This window comes from Nakaseomyces glabratus, chromosome H (genome assembly GCF_010111755.1).
Source record: "Nakaseomyces glabratus chromosome H, complete sequence".
Lineage (NCBI taxonomy): Eukaryota > Fungi > Ascomycota > Saccharomycetes > Saccharomycetales > Saccharomycetaceae > Nakaseomyces > Nakaseomyces glabratus.
This window is the reverse complement of record NC_088958.1, coordinates 178,989-199,183: the sequence shown is the minus strand read 5'-3', so window position 1 is coordinate 199,183 and position 20,195 is coordinate 178,989. Positions and strand designations below refer to the sequence as shown.

Here is a 20,195-nt window from a genome sequence, read left to right as displayed (position 1 = left end):
TTTTCTTTTTTTTTTTACTTATTCCTTGCCATATACTTGTCTAATCTGTTTCTAGTTTTATTAACTTGGTTTTTTTTTCAGCATTTCAATAGTGAATTAAATCCGATCTGATATTCATTATGGTTTATTCAACCGTGGTTTGAACACCACAACACATCTCTGCATTACTTTCTGTTTGGGAGAACAATGGGTAGTTCCATTTTCTAGCTGAGTGCAGGCCTTATACGATCAACCGGCAAGAACTTGGTGGGGCACAATTGGAAACTGAAGTTGCTTAGCAATTCTACTGCACTGTATGACTATCCTCGCCACAACAGTTCCTCTTCCCTACAAATCCTCCGATTGTTTCTAAGGATTTACATGTTATTATTATTTTTCATCATCTTTGCAGCTCGGATTTTTCGATCTTCTCGACGGTGATGCAGCTTGGAAGAAGCACAAAAGAAAACATTTCCATTTGTGCGAGTGCTTCTGAGAGCGATTTCTATTTTTTGTCCTAAAGATACCTCTTTCGAGAAACAAAGGATCTTCTTATGTCAATGTCTTGGGATAATTTGTCTTTGCAGCTAACAATGCAAAAGTAAGAACAAGCAAAAACTCGTCTTTTAACGGGCTGGGAGGTTTGGTCCCCATTCGTCATGTTACAAAAGAGGACCCTGTGTATTCCCACTGGATAGATGTTTTGTAGCCGATCCCCATGACGGGGTTCTCGATTTTCCTTGGGAGGGGGGGTCCTATAGGAGACAAGTTGCGTACTGGACCTTTGGTGCTGAGATAAACTAAGACAAGATAGGTCTAGGAACGGCTTCGCATTGTCTTTGCTCTTTTCTTCTGTAGGACTCATTCACTGACTTGTATTTCCCTCTTTTCAGTTTTTTTCTTTTCTGAGCACAATGGTGACAATACTCCTAGAATATGATCGCTATTAACTACGCGGTTTTGTTATCCTACTGTGAGACAAATCATCTCTGAGAGATAACGAACGAAAACAAGATTGTTCCAACTAATCTTCCCAGCTGAGACAATAACTTGGATTGTCGATTGGCTTTTAAGCATTAAACCCGGTTTTGCAACGAGAATGAGAACCCGCTCTTTGTACTTGAGACAATTGACCAAAAGTATAGCAAATGAGAAAGGAGTATCTCAAGACTACACTAGCATTCTTTTTGGCCCAATCTAAAAATAAACTTGAATAAGCGTCTTATTTCATCCATTTCCAGAGAAGTGGGGGCGGGAGCGGGGGCCATCAGTTCACGAGGAAGATATTCACGCTGATAATGTATAGCCTAAACACATATTTCATCCCACGCTTATAATGTAAACTATTTCCTTACTATTACGTGCTATACTATGTCAAAACTAAGCATGCTTGCAGCGTATTCTGTTTCGGTAGTAGCCCATCAATTTGCAAGGGTTTCCTTTTATTTTATTGTTTGTTTGTTTTTTTTCAATAACAACCTTCTGTATATTGATTAGATTGCCTCCCTCCATCAAACGATGGCAGTACGTTCGTTCTAGATATGCAATGGAGATGAAACAATCAGATAGTGTCTTACTCGTACTGGTCACCCACTTTGCTGCCGAATGGGATTGGCAAAATACAAGACTTTTTTTTCTTTCGCATTTTTTTCCTACTTTATTTCTTCACCTGGTTTATAAAGAATGCTAGTTTAGGACAAAAGAGACATTATATGAAAGTGGGTCGCTGCTGTTAGCTCATCTGTCCCTTGAGGATTTATTTGACATGGATGGCAAATGATCGTTGTTCTCTCGCAATTCTATGCAGAAGCGTGTCCTAGCACTACTTGATCCGTGGTTGTACAATTCACTTTTAATTAGTACTTTTTTGCTGATTTAATGCTTCATGTCCTTATTTCCTGTATATCCGATCGATGCTTTACTATGCAATGACACAGATATATCTACGATTTTGTATAGACTAGCCACCCTAACAAGAAAATTTATTAAAGACAATGATCGTAGTAATAAGGGTGCTATGCTTATGGAATCAAAAGAACTATGGCGTAATCCAAAGATGTACAGAAAAAGGTGTAGATGAATTAAGTCCCGGTGCATGCATAATTGGTTCCAATTAAGTCAAAGAAGCGAAAGGGGACTTCGTATTGCCCGTTTTTGGGTGACGAGTAATACAATTCTCACCAATATCTATTTTAAAATAATGCGATCATGTAATTCTTATATGATATTACTATATTTCATTCTTCTTATAAACCTGATACCATTATCCTCAGCATCAAATCTTTTTTTTTTTCCTAAAGTTGTTATATTTTAATTTGTTACTTCTTATTATCCTTCTCTATTGCCTGCATTGTTAATTCTATTGTTAGCAATTTTTTGATTATTTTCTCAAATTAACATTGTTGTTGTTGTTTTTTGCCTATTCAAACTAAATCTCTATTTCATTTACTTTCTCACATCAATAAGCAAGAGTATATTTACCAAAGGTTTCACAGTTGATCTCTATTCACCACCCTAAACGTTTTGAATTTGAATAAGAAAAGTTTCAGTTAGAGGTTTCAACTTATATTGTAACTTGTGTGGATTTCAGTATTTTATTTTTGGCATTCATTCCAGTTTTTGAACCTATAGTTTAATATTGTCGAAAGAAGCATTGATCTCAAATAAGGGTTTTCAAAAGCAGTATCGAGCTAGTGATTGTATTGCTCATTAGTATTACTGAAGATAGCTAAAATTCCGTTAGATTACTTGTATTCCTAAAGATAATAATTTTTTCATTCATTCAATTGATTTATTTGCCGACAGCTTTCAAGCCAATACATATTCCTGGTAAAAATAGAAATCGCGTTTTCTAATCAGTGTATCGGTATCATAACAGAATATCTCTCATTAAAGGTTTCATTACAGGTTGTATTATTATTTTTTGCATTCAAATATTCTTTGAACTTCAAAGGTAGTGTTTGTGTTATTAATTTTTATTGGACTGGCTGTTAATCCATTGTAAAAGAAAAAGAAATAGGCCAGTGTCACAGCTACAATTCAAAAGGAATTCTAGACTTATTGGATATAGCATTAGTCTCCAGAACTAGTTACCTGAAAACCAAAAGCCATAACTTTCGAAACGTATAGTTCTGTTAACATTATAGCGCAGTTTGCTTCTGAAATTTTGACATAAAAAAGAAAAAAGCGAACAAGCAAGAAATTTAAAAGTAACGCTTAAAAGAAGCATATTACGGTTCAGTCATCTTGAGTTGACTGTCTTATTGGCATTGTTTTAAGTAGGTTGCAAGCAGAAGTTGCCAACAAGTTAAGAAGGAGAGAACTCTCAGATCTAGTGCCTTGGGCCTTGTTTTAAAAACCATTGGCAACCAATTGTTAAGATACAGAGACGGGGAGACAAAAAAATTTTACTAAAAGTCTAACTGAATACACAGACATTTTTGATCATAGAGACATATTAAGGGTCCAAATTTCAATATAATTCTCGAGGTTGTGCTCTATTTCAATTGAGAAAAAGTTTTAACAAGTCCATTCTCAGAAAGCAATTTGTGCAATGATGGCAAGCGATGACCGTGCAGTAATAGGCAATGCATTGAAAAGTATAGATGAGCTGACATATTTCTTAGCCACCGCACCTGTAAATTGGCAACCGGGCCAAGTTATTAGACGTTATTTCCTAAACGAAGAGTTAGGCTACATATCGTGTGTCTTTTGGGACAATATATTCTACATCACAGGCACAGATATAATCAAAATCTGTATATACAAGATGCTGTTATTTGGACGGGTTGTTTTGCAGAAGAAGAAGTTTGAAGAAGGGATATTTTCTGACTTAAGGTGTTTGAAGATAGGTGAGCATGCCTCTTTGGAACAACCAAAGTCTCCATTCCTAGACTTTCTATATAAAAATATGTGTGTTAAAACGCAAAAAAAACAAAAGGTATTTTATTGGTTCAGTGTACCGCATGACAAGCTAATATCAGATGCGTTAGAAAGAGATCTGAAAAGAGAATCTAACGGCATGAACCAATTGATAACAACTAGGGCAGTTCGCGAGCCAGCACTGACATTCAAATACAATCGTTCTATTGCAGGATCGGTGTTTCAACAGGCACGTAATTATTTCGTTCTAAGATCAAGGATTATATTCAGTGATGTTTTCAGTACACCAATTGATGTCAATAGAGCTCCAAATTCTAATCAACGTGTTACTGGAAACCCTAACGACCTTGGTGTTAATCTTTCTTCATCGCAAGACACAGTTGAAACGAGTAGCCAAAAATATGCAGCATCGAATCAATCATATTCTAGTGTGCATACACCTATACCATCCTCGGATACAACTCCGCATACCCAGCATGCCGATTTGCGTAACATGAAACCAAGCAATGATCGTGCTGTTTCTAAGACGTCGCAAGTACCGCCTAAAGATAATGAAACTGTGAATATATCGAAACAGCAATTTATGCCGGCTCTAATTGATCCCACCACGGGGTTCTTCGAGGGTGTACAATACTATATTAGTAATATGGGTAGTAAAGAATACATGTGCAAACAGAGGAACACACCAGCGGTGAACCTCAACGCCGATATAAAGCAAAGTTCACCTGATAATCTCATAGAAAAAGAAGAGGACCCCCATGCGTCAATTCAAGTTGAGGGTCCCTTGAGATGTAGTTGTGGCTATTCTGCGAGGAACACAGGGAGAAGCACAGCAAGCAGTAGCAGCAGTGACAACAGCGCCTTGCAAAGCACAGATGATGGCAGCGATCCTGGGATATTGCAATCGAGACCGCCGCCTCCTCCGTCACCACCGCCCCCGCAGTTCAAACCAGAACAAGATCCTGACCGAGGCAGTCCTACTAATTCTGCGTCTCGTATGGGCACACAGGTCGAGCAGAAGGACAGTTTCCATGAGTACACGACGAGCTCCAACGAGGAGACCATCCGCTCGGGTGTTTCGGTAGCGCACACGCAAAGGTCCGGCAGCCAGTTTGACGATGGCTTAGCGAGCGCAGAAACATATGACAAGGACGACTACAACATCGCGGGCCGCACCAGTGGCAGCGATCACGACGATTACGACAACCACAGCATTGAATCAGCACTGGACATAGTACTACCCGCAGGGACAGAGGGCAACACCTCAAGCATGATCAGCACCGATGACGAGTTCTACTCCACTTTCATGGAACCCTTTGACGCCAGCAAGTACTTCCTCTCTCCCATGGACCGCATGCGCTCGGGATTCCTCATATCCCCGCAGTCCATGCAGCCAGACATCACCTTCGCACAGGACGAGGAGCAGAAGAGCCAGCACCAGCTCCAACAGCACCAGCACCCAAATACACACCCGCCCCAGCTCCAACACCAGCTCCAACACCAACGCAGACCACGCACCTTAAGACAAGGCAAGTACCTAAAGAAGAGCATACGATAGAAGATAATATAGCATATATAAGAGCCTTCCCCCCCCTATATACTCTCTATAGCGCTAAATCTAATCAATAAACACACATAGCATTACTACTTCCTCCCCAAGGCTCCCCAGTTTCCCAGGCTACTATTACACTCGGCTATACAAAGCATGTTATACGTACACACGTGATTGAAATTCCCCTTTCCCACTCCCCCCGCCACTAGATCTCAGAAGAACCCAGGGGGAAGTGGTGAGATGCAGCAGTTGGTGCGGTGGTTTCTGTGGGAAGAGAGGGAGAACGAAAAAAGAATGTGTCGCTAAGTACTCTACGACCTCTTCTGTGGAGATTGAGTTTTGCTTGTTGTTGCTCTCTTTCAATTGCTCTCTGCGCGGTTGTCTGTGGCTGTCGATTTCCAGCAGCCATTTTCCACTGCGGGCCTCCTCTAGGGCTTTTCTAGGGCTTCTCTAGGGCTTCTCTAGGGCTTCTCCAGGGCCCTCTCTAGGGCCCTCTCTGGGATCTCTGGGATCTCTGGGATCTCTGGGGGGGGAGTGGAAAGGGCTGCACACAGCGGGACTCTTGCGTCCTGGCGAGCTTAAAATTTTCCAGGAGTATAAATAGGCCACAGGAATTTTTTCTTGGCTGTGGTCTTCCCCTCCCCCAACCAGAAACGTTCACGAGCAGGGAGTCATTTGGCCGGATCAAATGTCTTACAACAGGTACATGGAGGATGCGTACCGGTACGGGAGTGCCGCTGGTACTATGGGCGCTAGCGCAGCAGGAGCGCAAATGAGTCCTGTTTCTGTATCACCAATGAGTATGAACGCTGGCATGAACACTGGCATGAACACTGGCATGAACACTGGCATGAACACTGGCATGAACACTGGAATGAACACTGGAATGAATGGTGGAATGAATGGTGGAATGAGCACAGGCGCGTCAACGCCGGGAAGTCAGCTGTATATGGGCGACTTGGATCCCAGCTGGGACGAAGCCGTGGTGAAAGGTATCTGGGCTGCGCTCGGTGAGGAGAACATCGGGGTGAGGATGATGTGGGGCGGCGATGCTGATTTCCACAGAAAGAATCTCGGATACTGTTTTGTAGAATTTCCGTCGCCCGCGCATGCGTCCAACGCGTTAATGAAGAACGGCATGGAGATCCCTGGGTTTGTGCACAAGAAGCTCAAGTTGAACTGGTCTGCGCAGTCTGTGAACAACGGCAGCGGTGCCTCCGTGGCAAACGGTGCCGTTGCAAACCAGCAAACCAACAACTCCATATTCGTGGGTGACCTAGCACCAAGTGTCACTGAGGCACAGCTATTCGACTTGTTTATCAACAAATATCCATCCACTGTTCATGCCAAGGTCATGTACGACCAACTTACCGGAATCTCGAAGGGTTACGGGTTTGTTAAGTTCAAGAGCAGCATGGATCAGCAAAGAGCGCTGGTTGAAATGCAAGGCTGTTTCCTGAATGGTAGAGCCATCAAGATTGGTATTGCAGGTGGTAACAATAATAACAACAGCAACAGTAATTACAATAACCAGAGAATGGCCAATGACAATATCTCAAACGGATTAGGACAACAGTCTAGATCTCTAAATGGTCAATTACCGCAGCAGTTTGTTAACGCAACACCACAGCAGCCTGTCTTAAATCACTTCACTGATCCTAATAATACAACTGTATTTGTTGGAGGGTTGTCTCCTTTGGTTACTGAAGATGAATTGCGTTCTTACTTCGAGCCCTTCGGCACTATTATTTACGTTAAGATTCCTGCAGGAAAGGGATGTGGATTTGTTCAGTATGTGGAAAGATCATCTGCAGAGACTGCTATTACGAAAATGCAAGGGTTCCCTATTGCAAATTCAAGAGTCAGACTTTCTTGGGGTAGATCCGCTAAGAAAACTGCTTTGATTCAAAAGGCATTGTTAAGGAGTCGCGAAACGAATTATCAGCAACAATTGCCACAACAAGGCCAACCACTGCAGTCACAGTTGCAATTGCAACAGCAGCAACAGCAACAGCAACAGCAATTGCAACAACAGCAACCTTTACTATACGGATACTCGCCTGTCAACTTAAATAATGGCTCTGGTTTGAGTACTAGTCAAAACATGCTGTCTGATATTTATCAACCTGAAGAACAAAATCTTAACGGTTATGACTTACTACCTGGACGGGAAAACTTAAACTATGTTAATGTTTTACCTTCAAGAGATCTTTACGCTTATAACCAAATTGGCAATCAACCTATTGTAAATAACGGCATGCCAAATTTGAGTGTTACTAATGATTTATCTGTGAATAATACAACGGCAGCACTAGAACGTCTGAATTCGGGTACGGCTAGCTTTTCCTTTGTTTGAATAATAAGGGGGAGTCTCATATATCTAGTGCTGGCTTCGATTTGTTTTGTTATTTTTTTTTCCTGTGAATTAGCCCATTGAGTTTTTAATCCTTATTTGTTTATTAATCATGTTTTCTATGATTATCACATTATACATTTTATTGGCTGGTATCCTATTAATTATTATTTTGTTTTGATTTGTTTTTTCCCTTTGATTTCATTTTCACTTTTATTTTTATTTTTTTCTGATTTCCATTGTTGTGCTTACAAAGTCCCAATATTTGTTAATGAAATTTTTATTTCAATTGATGTCATGTGCATGATTGCGGTGTTGATATTATAATTTCCAATCGTTTTAGTCAAAAGAAATTTGATGATAGAGTTTCTTATTGATAAGATCATCGGTAAGGTTTTGCTTGATAATATTTTCGTGATTTTATTTTCTAATAGTTTCTAATAATTACTAATAAAAAAATTCTACCTTTTAAGGAAGAGTTCATCCTCAAAAGAAATGGACAAGAAAATACTTCCAAATATCCAAGTTATCTATTGATTATACTACAATTATTTCATTTGTTTTCTGATTTTTTTTCCTAATTGCTTCTTTATTTAATACTATTTGCTTTTAATTGACACGCTGATGTTGTCGTAATTTGTTTCATTACCATATCTGGTACTGATAATGCAATGTATTCGTCGTTCAGCTTCTATTGTACTAGGAATCATTTATAGTGGTTGTTTCCCTTTTTTATTATACGGCAACCACATGCTCAATTTGAAGTGCTGGTGTTGCTAGTATTCTTCAGTTTACATATTTATGATAAACAACATCGTTAAAGTTTATTAGCCGCAAGTTTACTTCCCATGGTTATCCTCTGAATTTTATGTAGCAGTACTTAACAAGAATTTACTAATGAGCCAGAGTATACCATCCGTATTGTTGTATATGTATCTTGTAATTTAATAAATGGAATATATTGTTTATCTATATGCCACGCGCCGTCGGAGAAGTGCAATCCTGTGCAGAAAGACAGCAGAACTTGATTGCAAATGGCTTAGTATAGGCTTGTCCACAATTTCTATCTCTTTTACATAAAGTTATAGAGGCCCAAAAGTGAGAGCCACACGTCATCACTAGGTCTAGTCTGTTTTAACGTTCATCGGGACCTCCCTACCCCCGGCATTCTACTTCCCAAGTCATCTTGAATCCCAAATTGTCAAACGATCATTCTCGAGAAAGAATAAGCTAATGATATTGCAAGGGGTGGTGGGGCCAGCAGACTAGACAAGGGATGAAAGGGGGGAGGATCTCATTTTGACCTCATCCTCTCTTTGTTCTTGTCTCTTGAGCACTACGTCCTGTCCCTCACCTCTCACTGAGAACTTTTACGTCAAGAAGCCCATTTTTCTTTTGCGAGAACTGAGGATTCCTCAATTTGAATAGGCCTTTCTCTTGGTCCTTGTCCCCCCCCCCCATATTCCTTGAAAGGATTCCACAAGCATTGTGGTTGTCTGTGCCCGTTCATTGTAACTCATGTAAGGAAACTCCTTACCGAGCTTGAAACCCTAGCATTTCGTATGATGAAGGGGAGCTTCAAGAGTTTACTATGGCTTGGACTTCTACTCAGTACAGTTCCACCCAGATTATGGCCTAAGTTCGCAATTTGATTTGAAGGGGGTGGGCTCTCGTTATAAGCTTCTCTTGACCATTGAAGAACGCAAGAAGAAGGGGGGCATAATGACTCTTTGAGTAGAAGAATTGCCAATGCCCAAAGAATTGAATATATAAAGGGGGTGTTATTGATCAACATTTACACAACTCAATGGTCTTTTCTTAATTTTAAACTTTCTTGTAAATTAAACTAATAAAATCACTATTAGAAACCATCTAATATATATTAAAAAATAGCTAACCAAAAAGTAATCTCAAACCATGTCATTGAATGAATTGTTCCACGGTAATCAACACGATGATACCAAGAAGAAGCCTAGAAGAAACTCTTCTACCGAAGTGCTACAATATTTCTACAAGGGTAAGGAGACTGATCTGGTGATATATGTTACGTCGCAGGCTGCTGCTGACGACTATTTGGCATCGCCATCTCCTTCCAAGCTGGCCAATGTTGTTGAAGTGTTCAAAGTCTTCACTAACTTGGACGGTAAAGGTGCCACTGGTACATTCGGTGAAGCTTCAAAGGCTCAATTAGAGAACGAATTCGGAAAGGGTAAGAAGGTAGAGGAAGTCATTGGATTGATCCTGAAGGAAGGTGTTCCAAACGGTAAGACCAACAGGGTCAAGACCGAAGGTAACTTCCAAAAGTAAATGTGAGATTCACCATTTCATTTCTACAGTGTCACTAGAATCTGGAATTCTAGTCCACATTGCGAGTTAATCGTGTTTCTTTCATTATATCTTACTTTTCTTTTTTATAATATAATGTGCATATGACCAAGCATTTATATCTGTCTCTAAATATAATATTATAATTTTTTTTTGTCTTCAACACTCTATTTTGTATAGACTATTTACTTTAATGCTCTTGTAAATAATAATTTTATGATTTGTTAGCAAACCAACAAGATAAATCCCAACTGCATATCTGAGAAATGGAAAGTAACATATGGAGAGACAAATGAGCTGCGTTAAGTACAAATTGATATAAAAATAAATTGGTATACTAACAATATTTGCCAGCCTTTAATCTCTAACTCACTATTATTTTCTTACATTAGAAATCAATTTTATTGCCCTTTATGTATTTCGAATATTGACAAGCAAAACATTAGATAAAATAGCCTGAATTTTTCTACAATTTTTGATAGTATTTATGGTGGTGTAAATACCAATATTGTATAGCATTAAATGTTATGTGCTTCTCTGTGAGAACAACCATTCTCAGCTTATTATTGTCCTTCTTGCTTCAAAGTGCGTGTGCGATGAGCACCTGAAAAAAAATTGAAAAGAAGCAAAATTGCGATGCGATGCGATGAGCATCTAGGAAAGTTGGAATAAGTCAGTTATCTAGACTATTTACCACAGTCACACCTGAGTACAAGAATAGCTACATTGCTAAATTAGCATAAGCACCTTAGAAGACGAACAGCAATATCAACGATGGCACCAGAAGAGATAAAGATTAAGAATAAGCTCAAACGTCAAGAGCTTTTTGCTCAGATAAAAGACCAAAAGAACAAGGAGCGTCATAAGATGAGACATGCTAGGTCGAAGGAAGAGCGTGAGAATCCTGAGTTGAAGGAGAAGAGACTGAAGGAGAATGTCACGAAAACTATTGACAACATGAGAGTTTACGATGAGACTATCGGTAAAGAGATTGAAGGTGATGAGGATGACTTGATGAAGTTCTTTAATTCATCATCTAATGAACCTCCTAAGATCTTATTGACTACCAATGTTAATGCAAAGAAGAGTGCCTACGAGTTTGCCAATATTTTGATTGAGATTTTGCCAAACGTCACATTTATTAAGAGAAAGTTTGGTATCACATTGAAAGAGATGACTGACATTTGTATAAAGAGAAATTTCACTGATATTGTGATCATCAATGAAAACAAGAAAAAAGTTACTGGTTTAACATTTATGCATCTGCCTGAAGGTCCATCATTCTATTTCAAGATAAGCTCTTTTGTCGAAGTGAAGAAAATTGTGGGTCATGGTAAACCAACCAGTCATATTCCAGAACTGATTCTGAACAACTTCCAAACACGACTTGGTAAGACGGTTGGTAGATTATTCCAATCCATATTCCCAAAGAATCCAGATTTCGAAGGCAGACAAGTAATAACACTACACAATCAAAGAGACTATATCTTTTTTAGAAGACATCGTTATGTGTTCAGGAATGAAGAGAAGGTGGGGCTACAAGAACTTGGACCACAATTTACAATGAAATTGAGAAGAGTTCAAAGAGGTATAAAAGAAGAGACCGAATGGGAACACAGACCAGAGATGGACAAGGAAAAGAAAAAATTCTACTTGTGATATTGGGATTATACCATCTCCAGTCATACTGCATTTTCACAAAAATACAAGGTCAACATATTTTCGTATTTTTAATTTCTTTCGTATATCTTACTTAGGTTTTATTCGCATAATTTTCTACTTCAATAATATTTTGTATCATATCAAGTCCTTCATTCGAATATTTGAGATGTATTTTACATGCTTATGTGGTCTTGTTGAGAAGGATGTTATTTCAAAATAAACTTCGATTTTTAAATAAAAAATATCCTATTAAAAAGTATTTATATGGTACAAAAGAATTCAATTCTTGTAATGTAAATTGAGAGTTATCATGCCAAGAAAGGAAACAAAGATGAGGAAATTTGTGTTAGGCAAAATAATGTAACAGCGTAATATAAGTTCCGTATGAATGCAAATACAAGTTATTCAAATAAACCGTGATTTGTTTGTAATGTGGTAAATGGATGGATCTTCGAGAAAATATTATTCAGTAGCTTGTGGGATTGTGGAAGCACACTAACTTCTACCACCACGGCCACCAAAACCACCTCTGGAACCGCCACGACCACCAAAGCCACCTCTGGAGCCGCCACGACCACCGAAGCCACCTCTGGAACCACCACGGCCACCGAAGCCACCTCTGGAACCACCACGGCCACCGAAGCCACCTCTGGAGCCACCACGACCACCGAAGCCACCTCTGGAGCCACCACGGCCACCGAATCCACCTCTAGCACCGCCTCTACCAGCTGGTGCACCAGATCTCTTCTTCTTGTTCTTTGGTTTTGGTGGGCCGGCTACCTTTGGCTTAGGAATGAATCTCTCAATTGGCAGTAGTTTGTCTGGGGCAATGTAGAACTTGTCACCTTCTTTGAAACTTGTCGCTTGGACACCTTCGCCACACTTGATTGTGAAATAGACTTCGTTCAATGGACCTAGAATCTCGTCCACCTTACCGACCTGAGTCTTGTTCTCTAGATATATTGGGGCATTGAAGTATGGCACCTTGGTATTTATAGACCTGCACACAACATCGCCCTCACATGGATGCATAAACTCACCCATCTCTAGCACAGTGTCTGGTGGACCTTGCTGGATTGGTCTGCCACCTCTGGCACCACCACGGCCACCGAAACCTCCTCTGGAACCTCCACGACCGCCTCTGAAACCGCCTCTAAAACTCATTTGGTATTCTTTTATAGCTTCTTGCTCTCTATTAGCTTAGTGAAACCCCGCTCACTGCAGACTATAGGTAATATCCCAACAACTTATGTGCCTAATCATTCACTACTCTATGCGCAACCCGATGCTCATCGCACAAAATGAAAATTTTTTTTGGTTCGCAGCGAACTGGCCTTCACAAGTGCAGAGCAGCTGGAAAAAAATTTTCATCGTTTGGTGGTATGTCACGTTGCTAAGTAGTATAAGTCTCCATTTCACTCTGTGCATAGGTCTGGGGAGGGGGGAGCCGCTATTGTCCTGTATGGGGCTGTTCCAGGATGTGCATTTACTATATGTGATTGTATTTTTTATTGCTTCTTCTTCTTTAGTTTCTTGGACATTTCTTGTTTGCAGTCTGGGCAGTACCAGGTGCCCTTAGGAGGCTCTGTCAGGTTGACACACTCGTAGTGGAACCACTCGTACTTACAGTTTGGGCCATCGCACGCGACCATCTCGCCGAAGGATACGCGCTGGCAGAAACAGTACAGGTTCTGGTCCTCCTTCTCGTTGTCGTTCATGCTGGAGAAGAGCTCCTCCTGGTAGTTTTGCAGGTCCAGTGTGCCTTCCCTCTCGGTGGAGGCAGGCGACTTGACGTCGGCTGTGTCGTCGCCCTTGTTGTAGCTCTTCTCTCTGTGGGTGTTGGACATCGAGCGGGACTGCTTCTTCCGCCGTGGGTGGTCCTCGGACGCGGCTTTGCGCTTGCGCTCAGAGACTGTAGACCCGACCACGGAGCTCTCCCTGGAGAAGTCCGGCCCGCTCTCCATCTCGTCCTCCGCAGGCGCCAGCAGCCCGTCCTCCTCGAGCATGATGATATTCTGCTGCAGCTTGTTCAAATGCCGGCTCACCAGGAACAGGATCGTGTTCGCCCGCTGGCACTTCTCCTCTTGCAACTCGCGCACCTGCGCCATGCTCTGCTCGACCTCCGCCAACAGCTCGTCCTCCTTGGGGTTCGCCGCCAGCGACCCGTTCTGCTTGATGTACTTGTGTAGAATGCCCTCCTTCTGCTGGTACCGCTTCCGCAGCTCCAAACACTGCTCGTCCTCCAGCCCTACCTCCTCCAGCATGTACCTGAACTCCGCCGGCAGGTTAGACACATCCTGCAGCATCTGATCCAGCAGCAAACTGGGATCCATCTCGTAGTTGTAGTTTGTAGTTGTGGTTGTAGTTGTGGTTGTAGTTTGTAGCTTACACTTGTACTTGCAGTTGCACTTGTAAGAGTAACTACACTTGTAACAGTTGTATTATACAAAGCTTCATTCTTCGATGTTATGCTGCGGCGTCGTGATTTCCAAAAAAAAAAGTAAAGCGTCACAGACAGGATTCGAACCTGCGCAGGTAAAACCCAATGCCTAAATGCTGTTCGTAGAGAGAATAGCAGGGCATCGCCTTAACCACTCGGCCACTGGGACACTAAGAGTTGTTGTATGTGTGTCTCAGAGCCGCTGGCCAAGTATTTGCCCACACACACACACACAAATGCCAACGGCTATAGTCACCAAGGATGGGCGGGTACAGAGCAGGGCGTTTTAGTTGAGGTCATCAACACAGTCGGAATAAACCAAAAAATAAAGGAAAGCTGGAAGCTCGCTGTGGCAGTGAAAGGCTTTACAGCTTGGTATTTATATAAAAATACTAAAAAAGAAAATCTCCGCGACGGGGAATTGAACCCCGATCTGGCACGCGACAAGCGCCCATTCTGACCATTAAACTATCGCGGATTAATGATTTCGTTGTGTTGATAAGAATTTACAGCGTATATAAGCGTCGTGTAAATATTTTTGTTGTGTTAAAACATGTATAGCCATGTTATAAGTCCTCTCTTTCATGAATTTGTTTTACAAGCTACAAATTCAGAGCTCGTGAATGTGCTCAGGGTATAGCTACTATCTTTGAAGTAGGTGTGAAAATGTGTGTATGTGTGTGTATGTGCGTAACTTACCACCACCAAAATGATAAATATTTACAACTTATTATTGCCAGCCGAAAGCTTTATTGAGGGGAATATGTGCTAAAATCTATAAAAAAATTGTGAATTTATATCTATAACTTCGGTTTCTTAGGAACCGATTCATGCATCTCTGAGTTCTCGTTGTTAGGTGTAGATGTAAACGTTGTGTTCGTTGCCGCAGGTGTATTTAGCTGGCGCCGCCGTCCTGGGCGTGCGTGGTGCTCCACGCTCAACGGTGGCTTACCCAGCTTGAATGTCGGCACCTCGATCTTGCCACCCTGCGGCACCTCTGTCTTGCCCAGAAAGCTCTTTTGCAAGTGGAAATCCACCTTGGGGGCCACTCGGCCTTGTCCCCCGCGGCCGTCACTTCTGTGACTATCCACACGGCCATCCTTGGAAGAAAGCATTTCTTGTCTGCGCTTGAGGCACCACTCCCGTATATCCTCCACCGTCGGTTCCTTGCTACCATTACTGCCATTACTACCGGTGCTACCGTCTATCAGCGACAGCACGTCCTCCACACAGTCCAAGTACCCCTGGTGCCTCACCAGACTCGCACGCTCGTTCGCCAGCCGGTACAGCTTCGTCACAGAGTTCGCCGCCAGCTTGAACTCCTGCGACAGCTCAGAGTTCAGCGTCGCAATAGCCTTCTCCGTGGGCGGCTGCTCCGGGGGCAGACTCCTCTCCAAACTGTTCAACCTCTCCATCCCGTGGTAACATGAACCTAAAACCAACTCGCCAATACACCAACTGGTAAGTATCCACTGCCCAACTATCCAGCACCCGTAAACACACCGCAAGAGATGCTCATCGCTCCTTTATAGCTGCAAAACTTCGATGTCACAATATACGCCATACTTAAGAAAAAAATTGACAAAAAAATAAGAAAAAAAGTCTCCCGGGGGCGATTCGAACGCCCGATCTCAAGATTTCAGTGTTGAAATTACAGTCTTGCGCCTTAAACCAACTTGGCTACCGAGAGTCACTTGAAAGTTATGTTGGTAGCAAGCTGGTGCCCATGGTAAACGTTGTGTCTCTTGCTGGGGACCGCATAACTTGCTGACCCATGAAGCAACGATAACTGCGCATCGAGCCATATAAGAAGGCTATACTGCTTAGTTGTGAGGAGGAGTACTGCAGTGTGTTGTATGTTGATGAGAGAGATGCGTGGGAAGCTTATACTTATAGAAGGGCTGGATCGCACGGGCAAGACTACGCAGGTGGATGCGCTGGCGGAGAGGTTGCGTGGGTGTGGGCTTAAAGTTGTTGCAGCTAAGTTTCCGAACCGTGAGAGTGAGATTGGGCAGCTGATCAACCGGTACTTGACGAACCGGGACTTCCAGCTGCCGGACCAGGCTGTGCACTTGCTGTTCAGTGCGAACAGGTGGGAGTACATCGAGGAGTTAAAGCAGCAGTTGAACGACGGATACTGCGTGGTGCTGGACAGGTATGTGTTCTCCGGAGTGGCGTACTCGGCGGCGAAGGGCACGCCCGGTATGGACCTGCAGTGGTGCTTGCAGCCGGACAAGGGTCTCCTGAAGCCGGACCTGACGCTGTTCTTGACCAACGAGGACAGGGAGAGTATAGCCAACAGAGCAGGGTTCGGGGAGGAGCGGTACGAGGACAGCGACTTCCAGTTGAAAGTGAAGCAGAAGTTCCACGAGGCCTTCCACGCATATTGCCAGGAGGGAGAACTGCGCACAGTCAACGTCACGGGCAAGGGCATCGAGCAAGTGAGCGCGGAGATATGGGACGTAATAGAGCCCTTGCTGCACGAAACACGCGCCACCAACGAGTTTAAGTACTTTTAATAAGTTATAAAAATTTATGCATTTGTGATTTTCTATAGACCCATATATATAGCTGTTATCCGAGTCTTCACTCCAGTCTATCGAGGGCACTCAGCCTCTCGAACAGCGCGTCCTTGGAGACCTCCTGGACTTCGCCGCCGAGGAACATCTCGTCCATGACCATGTACGCCTTGTAGAAGTTGAAGACAATGTCCAGCTCGCACACGTTCCCGAAGAAAGCATCCAGCACTTCCACAAACAGGTGTATGTGCGACAGGTATATCGACTCCTCGTCCTTCAGATCAACACCAAAGACAAAGTACAGCCCCGCATACCGCTTGTACACCAGCTTCGTCCTCTCCGAGAACTCAACGAAGTTGCTCTGATGCCTGTGATCTCGAGATGAGATCAGCCTGTATATCTGCGCTATCACATCCTGCGTCCGCTCGTGGCCTGCAGGCACCTTCTCATACCACCGCAGCAGCCTCACCACACCTTGCTTGTTGAAACATAGTATAAACTGTATCGCCATCGTGCTCCTGGACCCATGGAGCCAGGTAACCGGGGGAGAAACACGCTCATCCCTCCCAAATACTATCTTATATGCGTAAACCCAATCCATCCGTCATATGATGCGTCACTTCCCACTTCTGGAAGAAAAGGGATTTTAAGACGTCATCGCAATTTAAGCTCTCGATGGGTCCGCAACTCACACAGGGAGTGGTATATAAGAGGATACTCTTGCTCTTGGATCAATTGGACTCTTGGACATTGGAAATAGGGAGGCAAGGCAGTATGACGAACATCAACGACAAGGAGGAAGTCCATCACAGTCCCTCTGTGATGACATTGAAGAAGTTTGGGAGGAAGCTGATGAACCACCCGCAGGTTAGCAGTGGGAAGCCTGTGCTGGACGCACAGGGGGAGCCCATACGGCCGCTGAGCAAGAGGAGCACGTCGCCCACTGGGAAGACGCTGGTGCGGAACAGCAGTCGGTCGCCCAGCAGGGCGCGGTCCAGCTCCCTGAGCAAGAAGGTGCCTGCGAGGGCCACGGAGGCCAACTTCACCCGGGGGCCTGTGTCCTCGGCGAAGTCGTCGGTAGCACTTAATGAGCTGATCAAGCACAGCCACAATCCTTATGTTATTACGGAGGAGCACTCGCAGCGTGCGCCCAACCAGCTCCAGAGGAAGCCGTCTGCTGGCGGGGGTTCCGGGATAGCTGGCAGAAGAGAGGCACATACCCACCACGGGAACAAACCTGCAAGTATGGCTGGCCATGCTAACCAGGGCCACAGCTTGTCTCGGAATCCCTCGAAGTCGGGACTGCACGCCGACGCTAACATGGTCTATAACCCATACGGGATGAATCCGAACCTGAGAAGACCCGACACGGCGTACATCGACACTTTGAAAGAGAACGCTGGCGACCTGAGCTTTTACATGCATGATGGTAATGAGAAAATCAGGATGCTGCCATTGCCAATTGAGGACCCTAACAAATTTCTACCGGAGGAAATGCAACAATTCAGTATTAACTTGGCTGACAATTTTGTCTTTGACGCTGCAAACAAACCAATTGGGTCCGGTGGTTCCAGTGAGGTCAGAAAGGTCAAGTCTGCTTATAAGGCCAAGGATGTTTACGCTTTAAAGAAACTAAACATGATTTACCATGAGACTCCCGAGAAATTTTACAAGAGATGCTCCAAGGAGTTCATCATTGCGAAATCATTGAGTAAGAATATTCATATTATCAAGACTTTCTATTTGTTGAAGGTGCCTACAACTACATACACCACCAGAGGCTGGGGTTTCATTATGGAGTATGGTGTGAAGGATCTGTTTGAGTTGATGGCCAGAAGCGGATGGAGAAACGTACCGTTGGAAGAAAAATATTGCCTTTTTAAACAGGTGGCTGAGGGAATCAAGTTCTGCCATGACAATGGTATTGCGCATAGAGATTTGAAGCCTGAAAATGTGCTGCTTTCAAAAGATGGTGTATGCAAGTTGACTGATTTTGGTATTTCTGACTGGTACCGTAAGGATCCCAATGATCCAAACAGCCCATTAAAGACCACAGAGGGTATGATCGGTTCCCCACCGTACACGCCACCGGAAGTTATGTACTGGGATGCCAAGAAGCACTATGCTGAATCTCTGAAGAAGCCATATGATCCGCTGAAGATGGACCCCTACGCACTAGGTATCATGCTCATTACTATGGTTAACAATATCATACCGTTTCTGGACTCGTGCAACACTGACTTGAGATTCAGAGAGTACGAGACCTCGTATGAGAACTTCATAGCCCATGGTAATCCTGCGTTCAGACAGAAAGGTGTTTACAAGCCAGGTCCTGGAAGTGAGTACAGTTTAGCCAAGCAGTTCAGAAACACGGAGGCGTCTAGAGTGGCATGGAGGCTAGCTGACCCCAAACCCGAGACGCGTTACACTATGGAGGACCTGTTTAACGACCCATGGTTCCAGAACATCAAGACGTGTGTTTACCCTGACGATGCATATACAGTCACAGAACCCGAGTTGCGGAAAGCCACTACGCAGGAGGGTCTTGTGTACGCAAACCAACTGTACGCCAAGGACACCATTGAGACTGCTGCTGGTACCGTGGGTGCGACGTTTGAAGATGCCAGTGACACCATACCGGTGCACACAGGCAACCACGGTGCCAGCACTGGCACTGAGAAGACACACGAAGAAGGCTGCAATGCTTCGAGCCCCAAGCCACGGTCAATGGTAGAGATCGCAGAACACCCGGTGCTGCACAAGGAGAAGCCAACTGAGCACCACGGCAAAGTGACGTTCTCAATGGACGACGACAACGACAACGACAACGACAAAGACAACGAGGAGGAGCCGAAGGAAAACAAGCTGGACGCCATGATCGAGAGCCCTGCACCCACCAAGGCACAGCAATCCCCGAAAGCACAGGACGCTACAAGAACCACCTCTACTCTACGTACACCCGAGATCCACGTCGAGCCGCAGGTGCAGCGTGGGTCACCAGTGAGCTCCATGGCCAGCAGGTCCACCACGGCCTCCCCTCCCCACAAGGAGATGTCTGAGCTGTCAGTCTCCAAGAAACGCGTGGTGCACAACCACTTCGACATCCCGCACAGCTCAGTAAACACCCACCCTTCCATGGTCTCCCTCTTCTCAAAGTAAGCACTTGTGCCAGCCTAAATAAGTATATACAGCCCATGCCGATATCCCGTTATAGCTTTATACCACTAGTACAAACAAATCACTCTACACGTAATACTGAGGTTGTGATAAACAAAGGAAAAGTCCAAAGATGGCCCAACTTTGAAGGATTCTGAGATAAACTTGACGCTTTTGGGATAAACAACTCACGTGTTGGGTAATCGGGGAATATAAGTCACGTTTCTTGTTTACAAAGTTCTTATATTAGACGCCAAGTCCAAGGAAACTCAGGGAGAACCACGAGCCAGACTGAATTTAGACCTTGCCAATTAAGTTTTAGAATTG

General features: G+C 43.6%; 10 protein-coding genes and 3 non-coding genes across 13 annotated transcripts; 6 read left to right on the top strand and 7 right to left on the bottom strand.

The window, feature by feature from the left end:
* Positions 1-3,532: 3,532 nt before the first annotated feature.
* Positions 3,533-5,419, top strand: STE12 (homeodomain family transcription factor STE12; the record flags this gene model as incomplete). Its single annotated transcript, XM_446888.1, has 1 exon — positions 3,533-5,419. The coding sequence occupies one exon, from the start codon at positions 3,533-3,535 to the stop codon at positions 5,417-5,419; it is 1,887 nt and encodes a 628-aa protein (XP_446888.1).
* Positions 5,420-6,101: 682 nt separating this feature from the next.
* On the top strand, positions 6,102-7,769 carry NAM8 (Nam8p; the record flags this gene model as incomplete). The annotated part of the gene is made up of 1 exon (XM_446887.1): positions 6,102-7,769. One exon carries the CDS (start codon positions 6,102-6,104, stop codon positions 7,767-7,769), a length of 1,668 nt encoding a protein of 555 aa, XP_446887.1.
* Positions 7,770-9,683: 1,914 nt separating this feature from the next.
* Positions 9,684-10,073, top strand: RTC3 (Rtc3p; the record flags this gene model as incomplete). Its single annotated transcript, XM_446886.1, has 1 exon — positions 9,684-10,073. The coding sequence occupies one exon, from the start codon at positions 9,684-9,686 to the stop codon at positions 10,071-10,073; it is 390 nt and encodes a 129-aa protein (XP_446886.1).
* Positions 10,074-10,865: 792 nt separating this feature from the next.
* On the top strand, positions 10,866-11,750 carry RPF1 (rRNA-binding ribosome biosynthesis protein RPF1; the record flags this gene model as incomplete). Its single annotated transcript, XM_446885.1, has 1 exon — positions 10,866-11,750. One exon carries the CDS (start codon positions 10,866-10,868, stop codon positions 11,748-11,750), a length of 885 nt encoding a protein of 294 aa, XP_446885.1.
* Positions 11,751-12,248: 498 nt separating this feature from the next.
* GAR1 (H/ACA snoRNP pseudouridylase subunit GAR1) lies at positions 12,249-12,917 on the bottom strand (the record flags this gene model as incomplete). The annotated part of the gene is made up of 1 exon (XM_446884.1): positions 12,249-12,917. One exon carries the CDS (start codon positions 12,915-12,917, stop codon positions 12,249-12,251), a length of 669 nt encoding a protein of 222 aa, XP_446884.1.
* Positions 12,918-13,261: 344 nt separating this feature from the next.
* YNG2 (histone acetyltransferase YNG2) lies at positions 13,262-14,086 on the bottom strand (the record flags this gene model as incomplete). Its single annotated transcript, XM_446883.1, has 1 exon — positions 13,262-14,086. The coding sequence occupies one exon, from the start codon at positions 14,084-14,086 to the stop codon at positions 13,262-13,264; it is 825 nt and encodes a 274-aa protein (XP_446883.1).
* Positions 14,087-14,259: 173 nt separating this feature from the next.
* On the bottom strand, positions 14,260-14,362 carry tS(GCU)1. The gene is made up of 2 exons: positions 14,326-14,362; positions 14,260-14,304 (listed from the first exon to the last, which is right to left on the bottom strand). It is a non-coding gene; the product is annotated as a tRNA-Ser (tRNA).
* A 237-nt stretch (positions 14,363-14,599) lies between these two features.
* On the bottom strand, positions 14,600-14,671 carry tD(GUC)5. Its single transcript has one exon. It is a non-coding gene; the product is annotated as a tRNA-Asp (tRNA).
* A 322-nt stretch (positions 14,672-14,993) lies between these two features.
* Positions 14,994-15,608, bottom strand: GVI51_H01727 (uncharacterized protein; the record flags this gene model as incomplete). Its single annotated transcript, XM_446882.1, has 1 exon — positions 14,994-15,608. The coding sequence occupies one exon, from the start codon at positions 15,606-15,608 to the stop codon at positions 14,994-14,996; it is 615 nt and encodes a 204-aa protein (XP_446882.1).
* Positions 15,609-15,795: 187 nt separating this feature from the next.
* On the bottom strand, positions 15,796-15,883 carry tY(GUA)2. Its single transcript is given in 2 exon segments — positions 15,796-15,831; positions 15,845-15,883. It is a non-coding gene; the product is annotated as a tRNA-Tyr (tRNA).
* A 166-nt stretch (positions 15,884-16,049) lies between these two features.
* CDC8 (bifunctional thymidylate/uridylate kinase) lies at positions 16,050-16,712 on the top strand (the record flags this gene model as incomplete). The annotated part of the gene is made up of 1 exon (XM_446881.2): positions 16,050-16,712. One exon carries the CDS (start codon positions 16,050-16,052, stop codon positions 16,710-16,712), a length of 663 nt encoding a protein of 220 aa, XP_446881.2.
* Positions 16,713-16,779: 67 nt separating this feature from the next.
* On the bottom strand, positions 16,780-17,223 carry APS2 (Aps2p; the record flags this gene model as incomplete). Its single annotated transcript, XM_446880.1, has 1 exon — positions 16,780-17,223. The coding sequence occupies one exon, from the start codon at positions 17,221-17,223 to the stop codon at positions 16,780-16,782; it is 444 nt and encodes a 147-aa protein (XP_446880.1).
* A 263-nt stretch (positions 17,224-17,486) lies between these two features.
* Positions 17,487-19,871, top strand: PTK2 (protein kinase PTK2; the record flags this gene model as incomplete). The annotated part of the gene is made up of 1 exon (XM_446879.1): positions 17,487-19,871. The coding sequence occupies one exon, from the start codon at positions 17,487-17,489 to the stop codon at positions 19,869-19,871; it is 2,385 nt and encodes a 794-aa protein (XP_446879.1).
* Between the last annotated feature and the right edge of the window lie 324 nt (positions 19,872-20,195).